General features: G+C 33.0%; 1 protein-coding gene across 2 annotated transcripts; it reads left to right on the top strand.

Moving 5' to 3' along the window:
* The first annotated feature begins 1,707 nt into the window (after positions 1-1,707).
* Positions 1,708-27,457, top strand: rmp24 (ribonuclease MRP subunit p24). 2 transcript variants are annotated; one of them, XR_012394742.1, is made up of 6 exons: positions 1,708-1,969; positions 9,658-9,677; positions 11,438-11,637; positions 24,632-24,813; positions 25,675-26,077; positions 26,996-27,457. XR_012394742.1 is itself a non-coding variant. In NM_001077280.1 (5 exon segments), coding segments are annotated over 5 exon segments (627 nt in total). In that variant the 5' UTR covers positions 1,786-1,895; the 3' UTR covers positions 25,826-27,291.
* Positions 27,458-27,588: the final 131 nt, after the last annotated feature.

Genomic DNA, 27,588 nt, shown 5'->3' with positions numbered 1-27,588 from the left:
GATGAATCGTGCTGTGTGAAATGAGTTTTGACTGAAAATAACATCTGCGATCGCCTACAGCCAATGAGCAGCATTCACTAGTACGGATACCTGCTGGCCAGCGGAAAGTTGGGGGAGAAGATAAAAGTGTCATTTTTAGTTTATTTGGACCCAAGAAATGGAGGAAAAACAAGTGTAAATTTGGCAGGAGCACCCGTGTCTGTTTGACTGGTCATCTGTGCAATATCACAACCGAGTCAAAAAAGAAAGTTAAGAAGAAATTGCCAATTCCCTTCAAACCCAGGTGAGCAAATATGTAAATCTTCTACCCCATTAAAGGCTTCTTTCTCATTATGTAGTTAATAACAAGATATATACCATGTGTTTTTGGTTGCAAGACATAGTTTGGATGAAGTTGTCGGCGATTCTTCCTATTGTAAAGTCATGCAATGTGAAAGCCCCTGCCGCCGATCCATCTTGCAGTGTAAATAAAGCAGCGACAAAACACTAGCCCAGATAGTCATGCAGTGTGAAAACATCTGTGACACGACTACTTTCAAAATCATGCAGTCTGAACTCGGCATAAAGTGACGTTGGTGAATTAGTAACGGCTTCTGCTGTTCTGGTGTTGACTGCTGATGTTGATTAATGACGGAAGAAAGTAGTTCCTCTTACAAAAGGATTTTGAGACTCTCTGTGTTTCATTTTTTAATATACACGAATATGTCGTCGAACTGTTGTATAAATGCAATACCACACTCATAGCAGTGCGATATGGCTGTATATCGTCACTGGTGGGACAATAAGGCAAATTATATTGTATTATATTATATTATATTATATTATTATATTATATTATATTATATTATATTATATTATATTATATTATATTAGATTAGATTAGATTAGATTAGATTAGATTATTCATTCATTCATTCATTCATTTTCTTGTCGGCTTAGTCCCTTTATTGATCCGGGGTCACCACAGTAGAATGAACTGCCAACTTATACAATATTATTACATTATATTATATTATACAAATTATTGTATCATAATTATTGGTTGTTTATTTTTATAGTATTAATGATGATAATGAATATGCAACCATCATTATTGTTGTCCTTATTGATATTATAGTCTTTTCTGTTTCAGTTATTTTACTGTGTGTCTACTATGAACCAATATTTGATTTTTATCCTGTTCTGTTTATCTTTTTAAAAATCATTGAAATAAAGAATTATGGAAATAGTTTATCAAAAATACAGCATTTTAAGAGTGTAATAATATTTGACTATCTAATTTGTATTTTAAATATATTTACATGATAAAAATATTTGGGATTTTTATATTTTAATTTTGACTTAAGGATACATTCTACTATGTCCTGTAATATATGCTGATAAAACAAATTATTTTATTGTGTTTTATTTATGTATTAGAAACAAAATAGCACTTAGACCCCTCACACAATAATCCTAGCATATTGCAGTTATAGTTATAATATAGTCATATTTAGGCTATATTTAGTTGTTTAATAACATGAATAACTGTGATTAAATTGATATAATAGTTCTAAATACAATATAGAATAAATTAAATCAGCAAAACTCAGTAAGAAGGTGCGAGCAACCTAAATGGCATTCACTTGTTAAATATCCTCTTTAGCAGTCAATCACGACGACCTGAGGACAGTTGCTCAAAACTCACACTCCCATAATTCCTCGGTCGCATTGAGGAATTATGGGTATTATGAGTCGGGCACTTCCTGCATTCACGCTGGAGTAGGATAACGCACGTGTTTTTTTATTTTTACAGTTTACTCATAGTATTAATGTTAACTGATAATTCGTTGCGTTTGTTGTAAGTTCGGACGCTGAATTTCTGTCTCTAAGGCTTGGCTGGAAACGCAGACGCGATGACCCACAACTTTTTACTGAAGGCTTCTTTACTGTACAAAGACATTTGCCCTGAACAGTCGCGCTTTCTCCTGTAAGTACACTTTAATTTTCATTTTCTATTCATATTTTACATGACATGAAATCTATTTTACATTCGTTTCTTAATGTTTACGGCTGTAATGTCATGAAGTCACCAGTAGATGTCAGGATTCTCCTCGTCAACTCTTCATGATGTACTTCAGAAGACATTGCAGATCATGTTTATGTCTGATGAGAACTGAACTGATGAGATTTAGTTTCTGCTTTTTGACAATACACAATAGACTACAATGAAAATATAATAAGCATAACTGATGAGACAAAGTGACATTAAAATGATTTTTTATAGATTGTTTATAAAAATACTGATCATTATTAGTTTTATAATAATAAATACTGCTATTCTTTATATATTGCTATTATTTTATATTTTGTAAGGTGGATTATTTTATTATTCTTCGGTATTTGTAATATGAGTAAGCACTATTTTAATGACAAAACAGTATAACAATAGCAATATGAATCTTTCTTGTTTTTTGATGTTGTATTATATTACATTTTATATGTTAGTACTAGCAATAACTATGGATAATGTAAAATTATAATAACAATAACAATATTGCTATTACTTGGTTATTATTAATATTAATACAAAACAATTTAATATTAATGTTAACCTCTCTATTGACTATTGTATATTATATCAAAATATAAATGTGTGTGTGTGTGTGTGTGTGTGTGTGTGTGTGTGTGTGTGTGTGTGTGTGTGTGTGTGTGTGTGTGTGTGTGTGTGAGCGCAATAATAAAATGTATATTATTATAAATATGCAAAATCAATGTTTTAATGACAAAATGATGATAGTATTAGCAATATAAATCAGTTTTGTTTTATATATAATGGTATTAATAATAAAACAAATTAATATTAATATTTTTTATCATTAATACTACAAATAAAACCGCAATAAATAATTATAATATTGCAAATAATTAATGTTGTTAATAATAAAGTAAAAAAAAATGTCATATCTGTTCAATTCTCAATAGTTTAAATAAATGTTATTGTTTTGTAATAGAAATATCATAATACATAGAGTCAGTGTTTTAACAGCAATAATACAAATTATAAAATTACAATGACAGTAGAATAATTGTAATTGTTTAATCATTTTAATAGTAATAATAGTGTTATTGATAATTAAATAATGTATTGTGGTTATTTTTATTAGTATTAAAAATAGTTACAACGTATTACGTACAATCAATGTTTTAATGAATAATAAATGAAAAATAGTAATGTAAATCACTCATTTTTACAGATTTGTTGATCATTTATTGAAGGTTCAATGGTGTAGGGAAAGATTAATGTATCAATAACATAATCACAATATAAATGATTCTTATTTATTTTTTATATTTATTTTTTATTTACTGCTAATACTATTTTTAATTAAAAACTAACTAAAAACTAATTGTTAATCTTAATGCTAAAATATTTTTTAATGCAGAAGTTTACTTTACCCGTCTTGTTTACTTTTTTTGTGAATAGCAGAAAAGCACCATGAATGTGATGAAATTAGCACGTTCACTCTAATCTCATCAGCTAAACAGTGTGTTAGTAATTTAGCAGCTTTTGTTCGCTGTGTTGGGTTAATCCCACATGTAACATTATTAAACACTTGTTCCTTTAATATACTGAAAGTGAAGGGAACAATTTCTCATCTCATTTGAAACATCCCTAGTAATCACCCACGGCATATATGAATTGCACTTTTATAGATTACAATTTTTTAACCAGTGTTTTGATCTTAAAAAGCATTGCAGTTTATATGAAGTGTCAATACTAAAGAACAGTTTGTAAACACGTTTTCATGGTTCGTTCACATTTCAAAAGTTTTTCTTGATTAGAGTTTTTGTCTTGTTTCTAATCTAAATATTTAATAATCCTTAAATCGAGAAGCATTTTCTAGACGAGCAAAAAAGATTCTTGTTTTCAGAAATTAGATATCATAATTAAGTATGTTTTCTTTAAAACAAGCCAAATAGTCTGCCAATGGAGTAAACCAAAATATTGAAGATACACTGTTCATTTTGTCCCAACACAAATTGATAAAATTAACGTAATGGTTTTAACAAATTTTAGTGGATTAAACATAAAACAGTTACGTTGTTTAAATAAACTCAATAATTGTGTTGCTTCAACTATTTTTTTGAGTGTATTGGCAGTTATTTTGCTTAATGTTGATAATGACATTGGATGAGAAAAGAAGGACGCAGGATTGCTTAAAAAGTAGCATATTGAAAACAGTTTCTTTCATTCAGTTTCTTTCTTGCAAAGTCATGAAAGCAAAAACCTTTAGCTAGGTTTGTCAAATATTTAAGTTTGTAAAAAATTTAAGTAAATAACCATCAACTTGACAGATTAACACCAATAACTATGAGGAATCTTAAAATGTTCTTTAATTTGATCATAGTTTTTTCATTGTGTGTGTGCATGTTAATGTAACTCATGAAAAATGTTTAAAATGGCTCCTATCCGGATGAATTCAAACAAGCAGTGACCACAAAAATGTATAAAATAGTACTGTTCTCTGAATTTGATCTCCACTGTAATGTCAAAAATATCCGTAAATTAGCAGTTTTACATATTTTGTAATTCATGTTTTTATTTTTATATTCCCCCTTATGTTTTTGAATTGCATTATGGGACCTTGATCTTTCTTCCATCAACTTTTAACCTTAAAAAGTTTGAAAAGTGACTTTTATTAACAATCTTTATATTTTAAAGTGATATATTGTCTAAGTTAGTGTTGTACAGTCACTGGCCACTTTATTAGGTACACCTTACTAATACTGGGTTTGACCCCTTGTTACCTCAGAACTGCCTTAATCCTTTGTGGCATAGATTCAACAAGGTACTGGAAATATTCTCCATAAAATTTGGTCCATATTGACATGTTAGCATCACGCAGCATCCGTGATGCAAATCTCCTGTTCCACCACATCCCAAAAGTGCTCTATTGGAATGAGGTCTGGTGACAGTGGAGGCCATTTGAGTATAGTGAACTCATTGTCATGTTCAAGAAACCAATCTGAGATGATTCGCACTTTGACGTGCACGTTATCCTACTGGAAGTAGCCATCAGAAGATGGGTACACTGTGGTCATAAAGGGATGGACATGGTCAGCAACAATACTCAGGTAGGCTGTGGCGTTGACATAATGCATATTTGGTACTAATGGGCCCAAAGTTTGGCAAGAAAATATCCACCAAACTATTACACCGCCAGCACTAGCCTGAATCGTTGATTCAAGGCAAGATGGATCCATGCTTTCATGGTGTTGACGCCAGATTCTGACCATCCTTCTGCCATACGAATGTCGCAGCAGAAATCAAGACTCATCAGACCAGGCAATATTTTCCCAATTTTCTATTGTCCAATTTTGGTGAGCCTGTGTGAATTGTAACCTCAGTTTCCTGACCTTAGCTAACAGGAGTGACACATGGTGTGGTCCTCTGCTGCTGTAGCCCAAGGTTTGACATGTTGTGAGCTCAGAGGAGCTCTTCTACAGACCTCAGTTGTAACGAGTGGTTATTTGAGTTACTGTTGCTTTTCTATCAGGTCAAACCAGTCTGGCCATGGCATCCACTGACCTCTTCTGACCTCAGCTGACCTCCTCTGACCTCTGTCATCAACAAGGCATTTGTGCACACAGAACTGCCGCTCACTGGTTATTTTATCTTTTTCTGACCATTCCCTGTAAACCCTAGAGATAGTTGTGCGTGAAAATCCCAGTAGATCAGCAGTTTCTGAAATACTCAGACCAGCCCGTCTGGCACCAACAACCATGCCATGTTCAAAGTCACTTAAATCCCCTTTCTTCCCCATTAAGATGCTCGGTTTGAACTGCAGCAGATCGCCTTGACTTGCTGTCATGTGATTGGCTGATTAGACTGGTGTACCTAATAACGTTGCTGGTGAGTGTATATTAAGCTAAAATCTTTTCTGTTGTTTTACAGACTTACTTCTTTACATATTATTTTTATTTTTCATATATTATATTATTTTACACTAATGTAATGTCATTAAAAATCACCTTATTAATACAAAGAGTTCAATTTTCAACATCAAAAAACAACAAAGCAGAGATCAAAGTTCCATAATGCAATTCACAACAGTAAATAATTGAAAAACACTTGTGAATCACAAAATACAGAAAGCGTTTTTTAACAGATATTTTTTTCAGCGTGGATGACTTTGGATCAGTTCTTAATCAACACAATTTTACACTGAAGCACATTTCATAAGCACTTGGGAATGCTTTTAAGTGTATTAGATATTGACTGTGTTCTCACAGCAGAGTGAAGATAAATAACACACGGCCTTGGGTTGTGGCATGTTTTTCTTGGATTAAATGTCTCCCCGGCCCATGTTCAGATTTCACGCACTGCATGTTTTGAGCATTAGTTGGCTTGTTGTGTTGGGAGAGCGAAGGGTACATCTGTAATGACTCACGGCGGTTCTGTGCGTAACTTACTGGAACCCGTCGTCTGAAAGAATGCTTGCTATGAGATCTTCTTAAGTTAGTGCGCAGAGGTTGCATTCTTGTTATAAATCTCTTGTGTTAAGCCTCTTAAATGGCAGGCTGACTGTCGATATCTTCCACAGGTGTCATCATAAGGCACGTTTTACTTCTGCCTGTATATATAAGCTGTTGTGTCCGGTTTGGAGTTGCTCGAAGAACACCGTAATGGGGCATTATTCTCTTTCCTGATTTTTATCGCAGGGGTTTAGAGTCTTTGTTGATAATAATCCTGCCTAGACAGCACATTGTAAATTAAATTACAAGGGCTTTTTTCTTATCCTGGTTGTGAGAGCACTTAAAAGGAGCTGCATTATTAAATAGGTACATTTATTTAAATAAGATTTCCACAAGGGAGAATCATAGCCAGTGGCTTAGTTGGAACTAGTAGCAGTTAGTGTTTCATAAATTACACAGAATTAATTAATTAAAAGGAAGAAAACAGTTATCTTAAGCACAGATTCAAAATGAAAGATAAATCAATTGTAAATAAAGTAGGGCTGTATGATATTGGAAAAAACTTGACATTGCAATGTTTTTTCTGCGATATGTATATGAATATAATTTCACCAGATCACTTAGTGTAATTAGTGATTAATGATTTAATAGGACAGTTAATCTGCATACATGAAACACATTATGTTTTATTGATTTTTTTTAATTTTTTTTTTAATGCTCATCTGGATTAGAGTATAAATTGAACAAATAAATGTAAACAAATAACACTGCATAGTCTTCATTGGTTAAAGTTAAATACAGTTATTTTTTTTATAAAACTACAAATGTTATCATTTAAACTAACACAAATGGTTTAAATGCACTTGAAATCTTACCTAATTCTCATACTCTGTGATGTGACTGTCGCGAATTTACACATAGCAAAATCAATGCTGAAGCAATGCTGAAGTGTATTTTAATAAATTAAAGTTTTTGGTAGTTTAACAAAATACAGTAATTAGCATTTGAAGTGAATCAAGACCTTCCATCAAAGTTGTCCTAAAACTACTTAACAGCACCCATTATTTGTCCTAGGAAAATTACGAAAAACTTTAAAAAATAAATAAATAAACAAACACGTGCATATTCTCTGTCATTTTCATAAAAGCTCAGAGAGATAACAAAAAAATGAAATAAGTGTAAGCCAAAAAGTATAAATTAAAGGAATGCAAATTTGTTTCCTAAAAGAAAGCAAATATTTTTAACATTTTATTGCAATAAAAACAAAATTTTAGTTTGGAAAAAAAAGTCATAAAACCATTACGTTTAGACAATACTAAAACAAGTTAAATAGTCAAGTAAGGAAAATTATAGAAAAAAATTGCAAAATAAAGTCAAAAAAGACAACAATTTAAAAACAAGATGTAATGCATTTCGGATTTTTTTAAATTCAATTTTAATTGCATTACAATAAAAGTGCTAAAAAAAAAACTAAATTACTGACACAAAATAAACGTAAAATAAATCCACTGAATGAAGAGAGAGAAGCCCAATCCCAATTCTATTTTGTACCCCTACCTCTTTCCCTTCCGCTTGGCCCTTTGCTCTAGAAACAGAGTGTGAAGGGGAAGGGCTTCAAAATGTACCCCTGAGAAATGGGACAGCCCTACATCAGCAGCACACGTCATCATGTCATCATGATCTCTTGCTTCATATGAGATTGTTGACCGCGACTGCTGTAGTTATTCCAGTTGTGTTATTTTTTGGTATTTATCTTTAGAAAATCACTACAGGCTTATATAATGTTATCATATAATGATATTATGTGGCAATAAGATCGTAACTGTATTGTGCATTTACACCCTGGCCATAATTATCTATGTAAACAAACCAAAACAACATTAACATTATAGCAGACTCTGGAAAAAGGTCATTAACAGCCACTAGACTTTTCAGACAGGGTATTCGGTGTCACCAGGTGACAGAATGTTGTCGGACTACTATACAGGAGTTAATAAAAGTGATTATAGACAGCAAAATTTAGTGTTTTTAATTTAGTTTTTTTAAAGCATCACAGTAAAACACAAACACCAATATGAATTTACTGAAACGTGCTTGTTTTTTGTAGAAATTCATAATAATGACAACAAAAACACTAGTTTTGCATCTCCTAACTTCTGTGTGAAGCTATGCTGCTGCTGTTGATGGTGTATTGGAAATTTTCGTACCCTTGGTTTCGAGTGTGGTCAAGAAAAATCTCAGTTTCAAGGGCTATCCAGCCCTACGAGTTCAGGCTAAAGAGCATTGGGACACCCCTATCCCGTCACGTAAACATGCAAAACGAGAAAATAGGGGTAAGGGGAAGTCTAAGGGGTAGAATTGGGATTGGGCCAGAGAGAAAGGGAGTTTTGTTAAATGTTTCATTTAAACTTTTAAAGCCTGAACAAAAATAGATTTGTATTATTTATTTTTATTTATTTATTTGCTAAACAAATGCATAACTCTGTAAAGTGTTTGGATGTTTGGAGGCCATTTATCAGACTTCACAGCAGGCTGGAATTATTTCCCCTCACACTTCATCACCACCCAGATAACAGCTCAATGTCCTCTCAATGGGAACAAGAGGTCTGCCCCGGCTCTGTGGGACACGCTGGGAAACATCCGCTGTGGCATTACAAACACTTGCAGATGATGGAGCAATGCATGATGAGAATTAAACTGCCCCCGTTAGCATACACGTGCCACACAATAACAACAGGCAGCTTTTAGCAATGTGAACTAATTTTAGACAGGATTATGAAGCTTAGACAACGGAGGCAGGCAGAACAACACCATCTCCTAAAATTAGCAAGGACACTCATAAAGTCTCGAGGGGGAAATGAAAGCCTTGGGGGAGTCACGGTCATAAGTTCAAGCACCGACAGCATTTTGACCTCAGTATTTTTAAGGAGTCATGCTGTAATTCTTACTGAGTGCATTGATTGTTGTTAGACTGAGTGTATACCAGACTGCAGCATTTTCTGTTATTCACACACTGTTGCAGAGTTTCTACCCTGCATGTATGAATCTATAAGATATAAACAAACCGCAGGCTTACTTTTAGATGGGGCACAAGACCAATGCCAAGACTGTGAATTATTCATATGCTGCAATATTTGAGAATAACTATTTTAGTCTGAGATTTACAGCCTAACTCTGCTTTTTTTGTTTTTGTTACAGGCAGAGGCATCAGAGCACTGGCAAGTTATTATAATTATTATTATATATATAATATATTTGTATATTAAATAATTTCTGTCTGTCTATCTGTCCGTCTGTCCGTCCGTCTGTCTGTCCGTCTGTCTGTTCCTCTGTCTGTCCGTCTGTCTGTTTGTTTGTCTATACGTCTCTCCATCTATCTATCCGTCTATCTATCTAAACAAAAAAACGTTAAAAAGGCAACCAATAAATCATGCTAGTGTGAAAATCATGTTGGAGCCATGCTAGCAACATACTAAAATTTAAGCAGTTGGCTAACTTATGCTATAAACATCCATCCACATGCTAGCAGTGTGTTAGAACCATGCTAAAATGTTAGCAGTTGGCTAAATCATGCTATAAACATTCATTCAATTCAATTCAGCTTTATTTGTATAGCGCTTTTACAATGTAGATTGTGTCAAAGCAGCTTCACATAAATGGTCATAGTAACTGGATCAGGGTAGTTCAGTTTTTAGTATTTAAGTTCAGTTCAGTTTAGCTCAGTTCAGTGTGGTTTGAAGTCATTATTGAGAGTCCAAACACTGAAGAGCAAATTCATCGATGAGTAGCTTTTCAGATCCTGAACCATGCAAGACATTGGTGACAGCGGAGAGGGAAAAAAAACTTCACCAATAGGAGAGTGAAGAAAAAAAAACCTTGAGAGAACCAGACTCAGTTCGGCACGACCAGTTTAATTTCTCCGCTAGATTGATTCATACATCAATCTATCTGATAAGTCTGCTAGCAATTTGATAATCATGTTAGAACAAGGCTAGCAACGTGCTATAATGTTAGCAGTTGGCTAGATCATGCTATAAACATCCATCCATTTGATAAACCCTGCTAGCAGTGCGTTAGTATGTTAGAACCATGCTAACAACATGCTTAGCAGTTGGCTAAATCATGCTATAAACATCTATACGTCTGATAAATCATGCTAGCAGTGTAGATCATGTTAGAACCATGCTAGCAACCTAATAATGTTAGCAGTTGGCTAAATGGTATAATTTTCCAGATTTTAATTATCTAATTTTAAATATTTCAAAAGATTAAAGGGCAAAATTAAATCTAATGTTTTACTGTAAAGTTTTGTATTCTGTTTTTATTTATATTCGCTTATTTTGGATAAACTTTTATTGAAACATAAAGTTGTTATTGAAGTGATTAGTATGTATTATTAGTATTATGTATTAGGCTATTATTTGTTGATCTTGCCATGAAATAGCCATGGTTTGGTCAAATGTTTGTTTAAGAATGTAGAAATTAGATGGACTTTGATTAGATTATGAATGAATGAAATATTAGATTAGATTAGATGTTTGAATTAAATATAAAAATCTAATGATTGTAGGCCCAACATAATATATTGTAAACATTGTGCTTGTAAAGATTACAACTTTCTCAACCCCTATATAGAACAGGCAAAATATGTGGATACAGATAACATTACCAATGTTTATTGTCTACACAAGACCTTGTAAGCAACACAAGAGAAAGTTGGTCTTAAAAGGTAGGGTGACCCAAGCTAGATCCATTAAGTTCTACCACAATTCCTGATGTCAAACTAGAATCCATTTCTATGGCCTTCACAAACCTCAAAGACTGCCCGACAGCGGGGTTGGATGACCACATATTGCAAAAGCTGTTTTCCAAAGTCCAAAATGCCAAACCCTCCTCAGAATAGAGCACAGCATCACCTGCTTTATTTTAACCAGTTGCCATGCCAAAAACCTCATCTATATTTCTCCCTCTGTTTCAGCCGCTGCATTGCCGCAGTCTATAATCTGCCCCTTCTGTTTCGAGTGGCGGAAACTGGGCAATCATCACGTGCGTCTGCGGCCCAAGCGGAAGCCCACGGCGAGGATCAGACGACTTCTAAAGAGAGAGTCTGCAGGAAAGAGACTCAGCGCTGAACAGACTGCAGTCCTGCAAAAGTTTAAAAGAGCCTCCAATGCTATGGTGAGGTCCAGTCCACCTGTTTTATGTCCACTTCAGTTTATTTTCTGCCCTCAGTATCATAAGTGTGGGTGTTTAAGATTAGATTAGATGTATGAATGGAAAACTGACATAGTTAACCATGTTAACGTTGAGTTGAAGACCAAAGGATTCATATTTATAACATATTTCCTAAGTGCTGTTTAACAGAGCATGGATTTATCTCCACAGTATTTTCTATTGTATTTTTCTTCTGGAGGAAGTCTTATTTATTTTAGCTTGGCTGGAATCATAAAGATTTAAAAATATTAAAAAAATTGTCAATATTATTAGCCGCCTAAAGAATTGTTTTTTCCTGATTAGATACATATAAAACCAATGAATTGTCTAATTCACCTAACTTGCCTAGTTAACCTTAATAACTTTAGTAAAATAACTAAGTAAAGACGTTAAATGGCACTTTAAGCTGAATACTAATATCTTGCAGCATAACTAGTAAAATATTATGTACTGTCATCATGTGAAAGACGAGTGTTATGTTACATTTATTGTCTGATAATAAAATATAAATAAAACAAAATATACAGTAAATAAATAAATAAATGAATGTGTTTAAAACTGCTAATTAAAATTAAAATTTTTGTAAAAAAAAATCATACAGATGTTAAACTCTAGAATGTTTAAGCAGGACTTGACAATAAGCTGTTGAATTATTTTAAAATAATGTACACCTAATGTGGAGATAAAGTCATGGTATTAGGCCATGTGATCTTGTCAAATATTCTGTGAAAGCATTATTATTTTGATTTAATAGATTAATTTTTATTCATTTTTATTATTACTTCATTACAAGTTTTCAGCAGCATCATCGCTACTAATAATACTATCATGCTACCGAGAAATTAAGCGGTTACTGCTTTCGTTAATTATTCCTTTAACTGATTATTAACAGGCCTGACATTAACCGTGTGCATGTGATCGTCCTTTCAGTATCACTCACAGCATGTTTTTTACCTGCTTTCTTTTGCTTAGTTATTTTTGTTAATGTGGTTTATTGTCATTTTTTACAATAACATTGCTTTAATATGAGATTAGCACACACTTTATATGTAGATAACTGGTGATCTGGGATCTTAATCCAGGAAAGATTACAGTGGACATTTAAATACATGACAGTAGTTCTTTTTTTAAATGTCTTTTTTTTTTTTAAGGAAAAATTTGTTGACTTAAAAGGTGCATGTATATAGCTACACTTTGCTAGTTTTGACACATTATTAAAAATTAGTGGCTAATAAATAATTATTTATTTTTGGTGTGGTCAGAGATAAATTTGTTAAATCCTTAACTTTGAGCCCTGTAAAGTCATGTGAAATAAAAATTAATTGCAATGCAACACAACCCATTTGCTCATCCACATTGAGCAACTCTTACACAGCACACACAAAAAGTGAAATGAATGAACACAACATCTAAATCAAGTCATTTTAGCATGTCAAAGTCAAATTTATGCATGTAAAATATATTTTTCCAACAGCAAAAGTGCGGTTAGTGAAAATGACAAGTGGCTAGTAATGTTAGAAATTTCCTAGCCACTGTGGCTGGTGATCCAAAAAGTTAATGTCAAGCCCTGATTATAACCATGACATTACATCAAGCACATTTAAGATGTAAGCATTCATATTTTAATATTGTAATTTTTATTTATTTATTTTTATTATTATTATTTTTCAAAATGTACTTATTGTATAGATGCAATAGAGACAGGGAAGTATGGGGGAGAGAGGGTGAATTAGATCAGGATGTGACCCAGGTCAGACTCAGACTGGACATCCAATGAGCCAACCACTTTTAACATTTCTGATTTTAAAGCTTTTGTCCTTCTTTATGTTTATAAGCAACATATTTTCTCTATATTAACTAATCTGGGGGATACAATGAAAAAGTAGTCTGTTGTAATGTAACGTTAATTTAAAAATGAACTATTTTGGCTGCTGTTGCTTTGAAGGACACAGATCAGGACACAGAAGGACACAGGATCATTGATGTATCCCTAAAAGCAGTTCCCATTGACTTCCACTTTAAAATAAAGCCTGCTCTTACTTATGCACTCTTAATAGACTGTGGGACACAAATGAAATCTTGTTTTCAAAATGCATCCTAATACATGATGCAAATGTTTAGAAGTTCAGCCAGGAGTATGATTCTTTATTTTTAGGAGCTATGTTAATAGACCATCACACAATAATTCTCATTCGTCTGGCAGAAAGACATCTCTTGCACACCGAAATGCTCTTTTTATAGCGATTCATTTAGCCTCCGATGACTTTGATCTAAAAGCCAGGAAGATGATTTAGAGCGGAAAAGTTCCCATTTTAAAAGACTCATTCTAAAGCATGACAGGATCTGTGCTTGTGCTTAGATTTAGAAATGAAGCAAGACACAGGAGGACAAAATGTTTCATCCATTGGTAACACACGTTACATGTTTCCATTAGTTAATATTTACAAAAAGGAACAAACAATGAACAATACATTTATTACACTCTTCTTATTTGGGTCACACTTTTATTTTAAAGTTCAATTCTTGCTATTAGAGACTTTTAGCTCAATAAATTACAAATTAATAGTTAGTAAGGTAGTAGTTGGGTTCATGTATTGAGTAGGAATAGAGATGTAGAAGTAGGGCTGCCTGATATGGTAAAAAATGCAATCTAATTGTTTTCCATTTTAAACGATAACAATATATATTTCGATATAAGTTGTTAATGCTTCCAGAGTATCCCAACATTGACTGAAGCTACATTAAATGGGTCCATTAAATGGCATAACATTTCATTTGATAAATTTTCAATTTGGTACATCTCTAATGTCAACACACTTCTAGATTCCCATTGTTACACATTTCTGCTGTGTGATTGGCTCTTAGATCAATATAGAGTAAAAAAGTTCAGATTTTATCATTGGTATTGATAAATTTGAACGCAATCAAATATAATATTGTTATTCAGCTTAGCCCTTAGAACAACATCATACTATATAAGTACTAATAAACAGCAATATCTTAATAGGCAGGTAATAAGCCCCACCTCATAAGACATCACGTTGTACCCATTTTCACTTTTTTGTAAAATACATGTGTCCTAATAGTGTTTTTAGCAGCGTGGGACACGTATATGACTGTCAACATCTCAAAAAATGTGTTTTGGTGTTTCGTGACCCTTAAAGAAAGATGGTCAGACAAACAACAGGAGCAGGCAGAATACAATCCTAAACTTGAGAACAGTACAGGGATCAAAACAAAGAAACACTCACAAATTTTGATCAGCGTTTGAATTGAGGGTTTATGTAGTGTGTGTAATGTCAGAGTCCAAATTGTTCACAGCTGTAGTGGGTGATTTATCATGGGAGTTGTAGTCCAAGCGAATGACAGGTTGCATATACAGATGGTTGATGTGTCCTTGAGTGAGTCTCGTGGAGGCATGACATTGGCTTCATCCAATGTTCGAATTTTGTGCCATAAATAAATTCAAATTAGCAAATATTTATGTAAATAAGGCCTCAGTTGCACATTTAGATACATTTTTTAACCTTGTAATACAAAAATGTATGCAACTCTTAATGTAATTAGTCAACTGGGGAGATATGTTCATAACTACTTTAACCAATTCACATTGCCTTGACCCTCAGTAGCATCGCTCTGGAGCTATACGTGCTGCTCTACACGAACACACACTGTATCAGTATCTGAGACTCTGTTGACTGGTAGGCGTAAGACTGTTAGATTCTGCACACATTGCTGGCATTTGCTTCTCTGCGGGAGAGGAAGATTCTGGCAGGAGCCAATAATGAACTTGATAGGGAGCCAATGTCAGTAGAGTTCATTTCTATTAAGCCTGTCTTATTTTCCCATCCTACATTAGTGTGTTAGCATTGAGAGCAAAAAAAGCATTCAGAACATTTTCAATGCAATCTCTCAACTCTTTGGTGGAGGTCATGGAAAAACATATATCTCTGTTTGTCAGCATGGTTCGTCAGATCTAGCAGAGCTTAAAAATAGCCTCAATCTATTTTAAGATGGAGGATCTGTCATTCTAGGTTAATGCCATATTTTAAGGTTATAATAAAGAAAGCAGTAAAACAGCATATTACATTTATTCCCAAAGGATCATGCGACACTAAAAACTGTAGGAATGATGCTGAAAATTTAGCTTTGCCATAATAAGAATAGATTACATAATATATTTGTGTGTGTGTGTGTGTGTGTGTGTGTGTGTGTGTGTGTATTTTAATAGAAAATGTAAGGTTTAAATTGTAGTAATATGTATTGTTAGCATTTTTAAATAAATGTAACCTAAAACAATTATAAAATATACAAAATAATGGTTTATAATGATAATATTCTTGTTATATTATTATTATTGTTTTCGTAATATTTATTATTATTTTTATTTTCCGGTGACACGGTGGCTCGATGGTTAGCACTGTCGCCTCACAGCTAGAAGGTCAGTTTCTGTGTGCATGTTCTCCCTGTGTTTGCGTAGGTGCTTGGTTTCCACAGCAGACCTATTTGAATAAAATAAATATTCATTTAAATAAATATTTGAATAGTGAATTGAATAAACTAATTGTGTTTAAATGAGTGTGTATGGATGTTTCCTAGTACTGGGTTGCAGCTGGAAGAGCATCGGCTGTGTAAAACATGCTGGATAAGTTGACAGTTCATTCTGCTGTGGCGACCCCCGATTAATTAAGGGGACTAAGCCAAAGGAAATGAATGAACAAGTTATTATTTTTTTAACAGTTTATTTTTATTTATTTATTAATTTCAAACAACAATTTATTTTTTAACAAGAGGACAAAGTATCACTAGTTGAAAGGACTCTGAAATGTTTTGCGTTTTTTCGTTATGGATTAATTAATACACAGAAATACATAGAAACGATACGAAAATGTCAGACTTCAGTGTGTAAAGACTTTTACTTTTAACTTAATTGAAATGTACTTGCCTATTTGATTATTTTTTACCATGGTTTTATAAGATGTTTTCACGCCTGACTAGGAGGTGGTTTTTGTCAAATCAAATTTGTACACACTGTGAGATGTTTTTGAGTTGGCAGTGTTTTAGTTTTCATGCGATTATGCTTAAATGTTTTAAACTGACTTTTTAATTAATTGGATTTTATTGTTTTAATTTTAACCTGTCCAGGGACTACAGGTGGAAATTAGCAATCCTGCTACAAGCTGGCACAATGCATCTTTCCTCTTTGAGGTTAATGTAATCTTTGTGCATTGTCCCTTTTAAATAAATAAATAAATAAATTCATTCAGTCATGGGTTGCTATGAAAATCACTGCTTGCTTCTCATTTGATATCAGCAGCTTTCATCTGCACATTCATCAGCTTTTTCTCTTTGTGATATATAGTAATGTTAATAAAATAATACTTCAGAAGCATATAGATGAAGGCGGAAGGTGAAATGCTGACTGGTTGGGTCAGTGGGTGTAAATGAGTTGATTCCAGCTCATGTCCCTTGTTGAATTAGGGCTCTTGAAACTCTCGGTCTTGAACTTCTCAGTCAGTCAGAGCCAGTCAGTCTCTCGCAGTGAAATGCTTGACGCGCTGTGGCTTGTGACAGCTCTGCCAGGTCTTTAGCAAGTTATTTTAAGTAGCCTTTTATATCTTAGTTGGATTAATGCCTATTTCATCTTTACAAATACAGTATGCTGTATGTAGATTTGGTAAAACACTGTCGCCTCACAGCAAGGGGGTCGCTGGTTTGAGTCCAGGCTGGGCCAGTTGGCATTTCTGTGTGGAGCTTGCATGTTCTCCCTGTGTTGGCGTGGGTTTCTGAGTGCTCCGGTTTCCCCCACAGCCCAAAGACATACGGTATAGGTGAATTGAATAAACTAAATTGGTTGTAGTGTATGAGTGTGTGGGTGTTTCCCAGTACTGGGTTGCAACTGGAAGGGCATCCGCTGCATAAAACATAAGCTGGAATTGTTGGCAGTTCATTCCGCTGTGGTGATCTCTGAAATGCAGACTGAGCCGAAAGAAAATAATTGACTATGAATCATTATGAATCTTTGAATAATTAATCATCATGACTTTTTTAAATCTTTCATGCATTTTAGAAACAGGTCTTCATTTTGCTGCTTTTTATTTCTACCTAAAAGTTAAGCAATTTTCTTAAAAATGTATTTTCTGGTTCTAAAGGCATTGTGGGTCACAGATTGTAAATCTATTAGGAGTAGTGCACCGCAGAATGTTTGCTAAAAGATTTTTTGGCTGCTTATATTTGCAATGCTCTAATTTATGTCAAATGTAAGATAAAAAAATATGCAAATTTGTAGCGCACATGCATTTCCAGTCTCTTAGTTGTTGTCACCTCCGGGTTGGAAAGTTTTCACACCTCCAACGGAAAGCTCAGATGGTGCTTGTGGATCTTTCAACGTTTTGCGAAGCATCTGTGCCAGCAGCCTTGGCTTTTTCCAGCCAGCGCTTGATGCAGGTTCTGCTTGATGTGTGTGACATCCTGTTTTCCCCTCAGGGAAAGAATCAGTGATGCAGCTTTTTCCATATTTGGTCAAAGGGGAAGGGTGAACCACAGATCCATCGATCGCCCTGGAAAGCAGATGGGCCTCCACATATCAATAGCTAAACTCTCTCACTCTCACACACACATATATTACTTGGCCAGGCTTGCATATCAAGGGCAGCTGTGGCATCTAGAGACTCAGCACAAGGTCAGACCAGACTGACTGTCTAGTCCGGCTTGTGGCTTCTGGGCTGAGGGTATTTCAGTATTTTGGACTATTAATAGAACACTTAAACCCTTCCGTTCAGCTCATATCAGTTAGATATTATGCATGGCTAATATGGAGGTATCTGTAGTCTGAAGGTTTGTGAAGACATTCAAAATGCAATACAATGGTACCTCGCTATTGCTCCGTTCACTTTTGGCGGACTCGCCGTTTTGCTGATTTTTTTTTAATGCAATTTGACATACTTTTTTCTACATCGCATTTTGTTCTGCGTCTTGATTAGCGCATTGTGTTCTGCGTGCTGACTGTTACAGTGTGACTCTGAAGTGCTCTGTAGTTTGCAAGTTTTCTCCCCACATTGACCAGTTGTTCTGCACCCTCAAAGGCACCTGCTTTTGCACTCAAAAGGCAGAGAAAGATGCTAACCATCGGACAAAAAGTTGAACTTCAGGACATACTTGAAAAAAGGTAGATGTTACATGGCTGTAGGGCACCATAACAGAATAAATAAATGAAAATCAAATGGTTTTAATATTTGGTTTCATTCTATAATGCTGGACTTATTTTTCTATGAATGTTTGAACTTTGAGAGTGTTTAAACAAGAGAGAAACGTGTGAAAATAGTAATGCCTGTCTGAGAAAAATGTATGTAGTGTGTAGTGAGGGGTTTTACAGCCTTAAAACATCTATAATAATTGAAAAATAAAATATAATAAAGCTGACTACTTCACGATTTCGCCTATTGCAGGTGATTTTTAGAATGTAACTCCTACGAATAATGAGGGACCACTGTATTGCAAGTCTGATGTAAAAAGGAAAGGAAAGGTCCTTCAAAAGGAAAGATAGGATTCAAATTTGGGACTGCTATCGGCGCTGACAGTTAAAGGATTTTATTGCATGCAATAACAAAAAGATGCAATGTTTTCATTAACATACAGTTGAAGTCAGAATTATAAGCCCCTCTGAATTATTAGCACCCCTTTTTTTCCCCAATTTCTGTTTAACAGAGGGAAGATTTTTTTCAACACATTTCTAAACATAATAGTTTTAACAACTCATTTCTAATAACTGATTTATATTATCTTTGTCATGATGACAGCACATAATATTTTCCTAGATATTTTTCAAGACACTTCTATACAGCTTAAAGGGACATTTAAAGGCTTAAAAATGTAATTAAGTTAACTAGGCAGGTTAGGGTAATTAGGCAAGTTATTGTATAACTGGTTTGTTCTGTAGAATATCGAAAAAAATATAAAGGGGCTAATCATTTTAAAGGTTTTAATTTAGCCTAAATAAATATACAATTAAACATTTGCTTCTTTCTGAAGATAATTCAGACATACTTTGAAAATGTTAAATTTAATTTGGGAAATATTTAAAAAAAAAATTTTAAAAGCAATGAAAGGGGGCTAATACTTCTGACTTTTTAGACAGCACTAAACCAATCTTTTGCACTTCAGACAAGTTAAAAAAAGCTATATTTGGTGGCATTTTCTATCATAACAATGGGAAAATTGGGATATTTTGACCAATTGTTGTTTTCTGAAAAAAAAAAGCTCTAAATCACAATGTTTTATTTAAAATTAAAAAAAAAATTGTCAGCTTTATAGAACAAAACAGTATTGAGATTTTATTCTGTCTTTCAAATTCAAACTTGCTTTATTGGCATGACAAAAATTACATTTGTATTGCCAAAACAATTGTGATGTTTACATTAAACATAACATGAATACAAATGACATCGCAGTAGTGAAAGAAAATGAAAACAGTAGATAACAGTATATTTAGCAATTAACAATTAAAGATAAAACAATAATATTTTTTTACTTCTTTTTATTACAAACATGAGGGGCAGCTGATCATAGAGAGTTGGAACAGATCTTTTAATCCTAGTTTCTTAGCAAATCCTGTTCTGTGGATATTTGTATACGTATTACTACGGAGGCCTGTTAATACGCTCCTGTCAGTCAACTCAGTGTTTGGGGTAAATGCACTCCTATTCATCGTGTTGTAGCGTGCCTCAAAATCACTGGGATTTGGATTTAATGTCAGGAAATTAAAAAAGATAGACTTTTGTTTAAATGACTCCAATATGGCTGTGAACACACTAGACCTATACACACAGTTATGTTCAAACAGCTTTCAAAAGTTGATTTTGCATCATGGGTGACCGTTAACTTTTGAATTAACTTGTCACTGTTAAATGGGAAAATGTTCTCAAACTTTTAGACCACAACGTGCATGTTCATTTGGGCAGATTGAAAAGGTTTAAGTAAGAAAAAAAGCCTCAAACAATTATTATGTTTACTGGATGATCTATATGCAGTCATCCTCTCTCTTTGTTGCTTTTCCTATTAGTTACTTGGTGTCAGCAAACTAATTACATTAACTTCTCAGAATGGAGCTTTGGGGTTTTGGCCATCATAAATATGAATTTTTGCTCTCACATTTCCAATTCTTAAAATATTTTTACCCAGAAAGAATTCATTAACCAACAGATGTTAGAAATTGACCATGTGAATTAACCAGCTTGATTTTTTTTCATGTGTGTGTGTAAAACACCACAGTTTCATCATCATTTAATTTAGTTAGATAAGCTTTCAACATCAAAGCAGAAAAAACTATGTTCATCTCTCATCCCCGTCTGAATCGTTGCTTAATATTGACACAGTGTTTATCCTAAGGATTCATTTCTTTGCCAACTGTGTTGAATGTCTCTGCTTTGAGCATTGTGTTTACGACCCTGCTTAATGGGCAGATTTTGATCATGGATGAAAGTTATTCTGGGCCTGAGCTGTATGATGGAGATTAAAGGATATGACAGACTCTGCAGTCTTTATATGGACAACCAGACAACTTTTATAGTTGTGGTTAACTAGTATTTAGTAGTGGAGTTTCCTATTTTATCTGTAATCTTGATCTCATGTTCTTCTGAAGCTCTTTGTTTAGTGTGGTCAGCATTGTGGTCAAATGCCAAGGATTGATGTATTTATACATCATGGAATAAAACTATACCTTTATTAGGTCTGGACTTAAGTAAAATGTTATTATTAGTTTTATTCTATAATGGTCTATATCAGGGCACCTTTTATTTATTTTTTTTTAAGCAAAAAGCTTTTTAGGGCGTTTTAATTTTAATTTTTAAATTACTACTCCAACTAACCCAAGCAAACAATCTATCTAAACAAACAAACAACCCAACCAAAACAAACAACCAACCCGAACAAACAAATAACCTAAACAAACAACCTCATTCATTACTTAACATTCATTTATTCATTTATTTACTTTCATTCTTTTCAGCTTAGTCCCTTTATTAATCTGGGGTCGCCACAGCAGAATGAACCGCCAACTTATCCAGTATATGTTTTTCTTTTAAGCAGCGGATGCAATTCCAGCTGAAACCTATCTCTGGGAAACATCCATACACACTCATTCACACTCAAACACTACGGACAATTTAGCCTACCCAATTCACCTGTACCACATGTCTTTAGACTGTGGGGGAAACCGGAGCACCCGGAGGAAACCCACGCAAAGCAGGAAAAAACATGCAAATTCCACACAGAAATACCAACTGACCCAACCGAGGCTTAAACCAGTGACCTTCTTGCTGTGAGGCGACAGCACTACCTACTGCACCACTGCATCGCTAACAACCAAACAACCCAACCAAAATAAACAAACAACCAACCCAAGCAAACAAACAATCCAAACAAACAAACCAACAAACCCAATAACCAACCAACCCAAACAAAGAAAAAAAATAACAACACAAACAAACAAATACAAACAAACAGTAAAACAGACAACACAAACAACTAAAACAAACAACCAACAAACCCAAGCAAAAAAACCAACAACGAACAAACCCAAACAAACAACTCAAACAAACAAGCAAACAACTTAAACAACCAACCAACCCAAACAATCAACCCAAACAAACAAAAAACCAACAAACTTACCGCCAACCCAAACAGACAACCCAATCAAACAATCAAAAAACAAACAACTCAAAAAACAAACAAACAACCAACAAACCCAAACAATCAACCCAAACAAACAACCAACAAACCCAAACAACCAACAAACTTAAACAATCAACCCAAACAAACAAACAAACAAGCAACCAACTCAAACAACCAACCAACCAACCCAAACAATCAACCCAAACAAACAAACAAACAACCAACTCAAACAACCAAACAAACAACCAACCAACCAACCAACCCAAACGACCAACAAACCCAATCACACAAGCAACCCACCCCAAATAAGCAAACAACCTCCCCAATCAAACAAATAAACAAATAACTCAAACAACAAACCAACTGACCTAAACAAACGAATGAACAAATAAAGATTACACTAAGATTACTACCATAATTACAAATTTTACACACAGGAACAAGCACTTACAGTGGTTTCTTGATTGAAAAATACATGAATATAATGAAACATATGGCATATCTGAATTAAAAGATATCATTTAAATCATTATGAACTTATAAATAATGATCGTAGAAGTTATTTGATCTCAGTTCTCAATTCACATTAAAATATTAGGTAAAAGCAGCACTAAATCATGCTTATCCCCTTATTTAATAATAGTCATGTCAATTTTTGTGAGGCTCCTGAGACATTCCATAAATAATTGTTCAGATGTTACACATTGTTCCTTCAGTAGCCAATCAGAGTCCAGAGTCATTCATGCAAACTCCACCTCCCACTGCAGCTGATTGGCTTATCCTGCTCTTTAAATCTCCAGACATGAAGGCTGTTGTAGTAAACACAGCTGCTTTCACGCAGACACACACACATCCCTGGATCATCTCAAATCATCTACATTTCAACTTAGCCACTTTTTACCTCAACAAACCATGGCTGCCTTTGTGTCGGTAAGTCTAAACAGAATGAGTTATATAAAATGACTTAATTGGCGCAGTTCTTTCTGATCATACGTTTAGAAATAATAAAATAATTTGAATGGGATTGAGATGTCTGTAAGATGTAAAAAGCCTACATTTATTGATCAAAAATACAGTAATATTTTGAACAATGATCTACAGTATTTTCTGTTGTATTATTTTTAAGATGTGATTTATTATGCAGATTTTTACACTGCTGTTGTGATATATTTTACAAGTTTATTTGAATAGTTCAAAAGAGAAGCGGTTTTCATTATTAATTTGTTTTTATATGTGGAACATGTCTATCAGTTTTATTTTGTTTAATTTATTTATCATTTAATTTAATAATTTATTTATTATTATAATTATTATTTTTTGGTGATTATAAGTGTTCGCTATTGAAGCTGAAGTTTGGAAGCGGCAGTGGTTGGTCAGCTTTATTTAGTTGTGGCTTTTGTCAGTTTCTGGCCTTCAGGCATGTGTTGAGTGTTCTTTTGGCCTGTGCTTTGCTTTATATAGAGCTCACGTTCACATAGAGTTTGTGAAATACCTCAGATGAGTGTTTTCATGGTCATGACTAGCAAGAAAAACTTGTTAGCTTGGAAGTTTAACCACATACAAAAAGCATAGATGTTGGTTTTACTAATGTTGAAGATTGAATTGTATTGCTGTTGTGTTTGGCTTTTGTGTGCGGCTGTATAGTTGACGTGAATGGATTGGGCAATCCATTTTTTTTTTTGTTAGCTGAGACATGGAAATATGGCATACTTTTCTGTCAACACTATTCGTTTAAAAAGATTAAGATCATCAATGTTATTTCAGTTCCATGTTTAAAATCCCTGTTTTACATCTGATGTTTTAAATTAATCTGATGTCAGACATTCTTTGTGTTTTCTTTACAATTGAATAGTTTTTTCCATTATTTGCATTTTTTTTGTGTGTGAATTTTATACTTTTAAAATGTTACAATCGATTATTTTATGTATTAGTTTAGTACTTTTTTTCTTCCTTGATGTGTATTTTTAATTCGTTTTCAATTATTTACCAGGGGGTGTTTAAAAAGGAGATATGTTTTACAACAAATTCTTAAAAATTTAAATAAATTAGTATTTTCTGTGCCATTATGGAGTATTTAATATTTTAATATATTATTAATTTTGCAAGATACTAGAATTAAAGCACTTAAAAGTGCAATTTAAAGACTTAACCAGGAAACTAATTAAGCAAGTCATTGGACAACTGTATGTTTAAAAACAATCAAATAAAAACTAACATATATTTGTGTTTCTTAAGGGGGATAATAATTTTGACTTTAATTTTTAACCGAGCTGTTTTCTTGTTCTAGATGGCGACCTGTCACACCTGTAATAAAGTGTCCAGACAACCTGGAATGAACCGGGAGCTTCTGGTGTCCCTTTCAAAACACAAAAGTACGCCTGGAAGCGCAAGCAAACACCGAACACCACAGACAGTCAACTGGGCCACTCCCAAATCTGTGGCAAACAGAACACCCAGCAGCACACCAAGGTAAACGAAAAAGATGATTTTGTTCAACACATCTCTAAATATAATATTTATAGACGTAGCAAACATGAAACAAATAAGACTTTCTCCAGAAGAAAAATATTATAGGAAATGCTGTGAAAATTTCCTTGTTCTGTTATACATCATTTGGGAAATATTTGAAAAAGAAAATAAATCAATGAATAAATGACTTCAACTTTATATGTCAGATAACTTTTAAAAATTTTAAATACTTATCAAACATTTAAAAACCTGAAAAAATTGACATTTTTTTATTTAATTTATTTTGCTTGATTGCTTTTTGTTTGTTTAGACTAGTTAATTAGTTTTTTTATTTGTAATTGTAGTTGTTTATTTGTATTTTTTTATGTTTGGTTGTTGCTTTTTTGTTTGTTTAGGTTAGTTAATCAGTTTTTGTTTATTTGTAATTTTTTTGGTTTTATTTAAAGTTTGATTGTTTTTTGTTGTTGTTGGTTTAGGTTTTTTTGTTGTTTTTATTTATTTTATTTTAATGTTCGATTTTTTTTTTTTTTTTTTTTTTTTTTAAAGGTTTGTTTGATTTGTTTTTATCTAATTTTATTTGATTTATTTTTATATTATGTTTGATATATTTTATTAATTCATTTAAATATTTATTGAAATAGCTGGGCTGATTCAAATACTGGTAGTAAATATCCTGAACCATGATTGAGATTTTTACTTATGCTAATGAATAAATTAAGACCTTCATATTTACTGTCGTTTTTAAATTAATGCAGTATTTCCTCCTTGTATATAAAATGGTATCTAGCATCAGTATTTTTTAAGTGTCATATCAACGTTGGAAATTCCAGTATTGTGACAACATTACTTTTTTTAATGCAGGTCAGCATCTTCAAACACCAGCTCATCTTCATCATCAAAGTCCAGCAGTGTGAAATCGTCACCATTCGCTCGTCTCAAGAAGATCCTCATGCTGGAAAACAAACAACAGGGCAAGAAAGGTGGTCTGAAGGACTTTCTCTCTTCTCTTTGAAGACCTCAAAGCTGCTGCTGAAAAAAAAGACTCTGGTTTACTTTGAGGGAAGCTGCTGAAATTCAGAGGTCGATCACTTCACTTCATGGGTAACAATGCCATCTAGTGGAGGAGTCATTAGAGACTGGATTATCTGGAACAGAACTTCTCCTTTCCTTTCACTTGTTTATGGATCCTTGTGGACTTTTACACTGCCAGTCAGAGGTGTGGGATAGTGTTTTACATGTCTATAAGAAGTCTATTCTGCTCACCATCCAAGGGTGCATTTATTTGATCAAAATAAAGGAAAGCTGTAATATTGTTGCATATTAATGCAATTTAAAATAACATCCTTACTAATTAATGTGGTTTACAGGTTTATAATTTTTTTATTACTCCTGTTATATACTGTATTAGTACTGTAGTCTCCAGAGTCACATGATCTTTCAGAAATAATTCTGATATGATCTGCTCTGAAAAAATATATATTATTATTATCAATATATTGTTATTATAATTATCAATTATTTTTATTATTATTATTATCAATATATTATTAATATTGTCTATTATTATTATTATCAATGTATTATTATTATTATCAATATATTATTATTATTATCAATATATTATTATTATCCTTCTCATCATCATCAAAATATTATTATTATCATTATTATTATTATTATTATCATCAGTATATTAATATTATTATCATGCTTCATATATTGAACTATAAATGAGTACTAGTCAAAAGTACCATTACAATTATACTTTCTTTTATTAATAAAGGACACTGTAAGACTTTAAAATTCAAAAAAAGGATCAAATAATTCAAACAAATTGCTGTTTTGGATCTTTTTCATCATAAAATCCTCAAAAATTTAATGTATCACAGTTTCCACTCAACTTTAAATCAGATTTTTATTATTTAAAGAGGCTTTATTTAATGATGTACTTAAAATAGTAATTGTGAAGAGTTATTATTCATAATTTAGTGCACATATTATTTGATTTATAATCCAAACAAAATTTAAAAAAATGTATTAAAAATGTGACACTGAATACTGGATTATTAATGTTGTAAATTCTGCTTTAAATCTCAGCTATAAATAAAAATGTAAACCATTACTCTACTATAATATTTTACAATTGAACCGTTTTACTGTATTTCTGATCAAATAAATGCACCCCTTTTAGATTGATTTATAAATGCTTACTGACTCCCTCACTTTGGACTGTGTAAGTGACATAAAAAAACATCCTTTTTTACAGTAGAGTGTAACTTGTGCTACAGAACCATGCTGTGACTTTTTACATGTTATTTGCTTATTATTTTCACGATACTGCACATTCATTTTTCTACTGGAAAGATTCACTTTTATATGTGGTGTGTTTCATCTTTATTTTATATGTTTTGAATTCACACATTTGTATCCGCAACTCTTACATTTGGATCACTGATATTAAAAGAAGGATTGTATTTACACTTGGCTTTACTTATTTTTTAATATTCATAAACAAATATGTGGAGGGTTGTTTACATTTGATGGCTTTTTAGCCTTCAAACTATTTAGTGAAGACCAAAAATGCAATATTGAGATGGTTGTACTTTTGTCTTTTTTCAGTTTTTGCAATAAAAAGTTCACATAATCAAGTCTCTTTGTTTATTTGGTTCTCTTAAAAGACATCTATGAATAGATTTAGATGATTTTATAGATTTAGTGTATGTATATATTGTATATTCGATTTTACAGCTAAATAAATAATAGATATTTATATGT

Source organism: Danio rerio, chromosome 19 (genome assembly GCF_049306965.1).
Source record: "Danio rerio strain Tuebingen ecotype United States chromosome 19, GRCz12tu, whole genome shotgun sequence".
NCBI classification, from domain to species: Eukaryota; Metazoa; Chordata; class Actinopteri; order Cypriniformes; family Danionidae; genus Danio; species Danio rerio.
The sequence above is the reverse complement of the archived record's forward strand: the minus strand, read 5'-3'. Positions and strand labels throughout refer to the sequence as shown.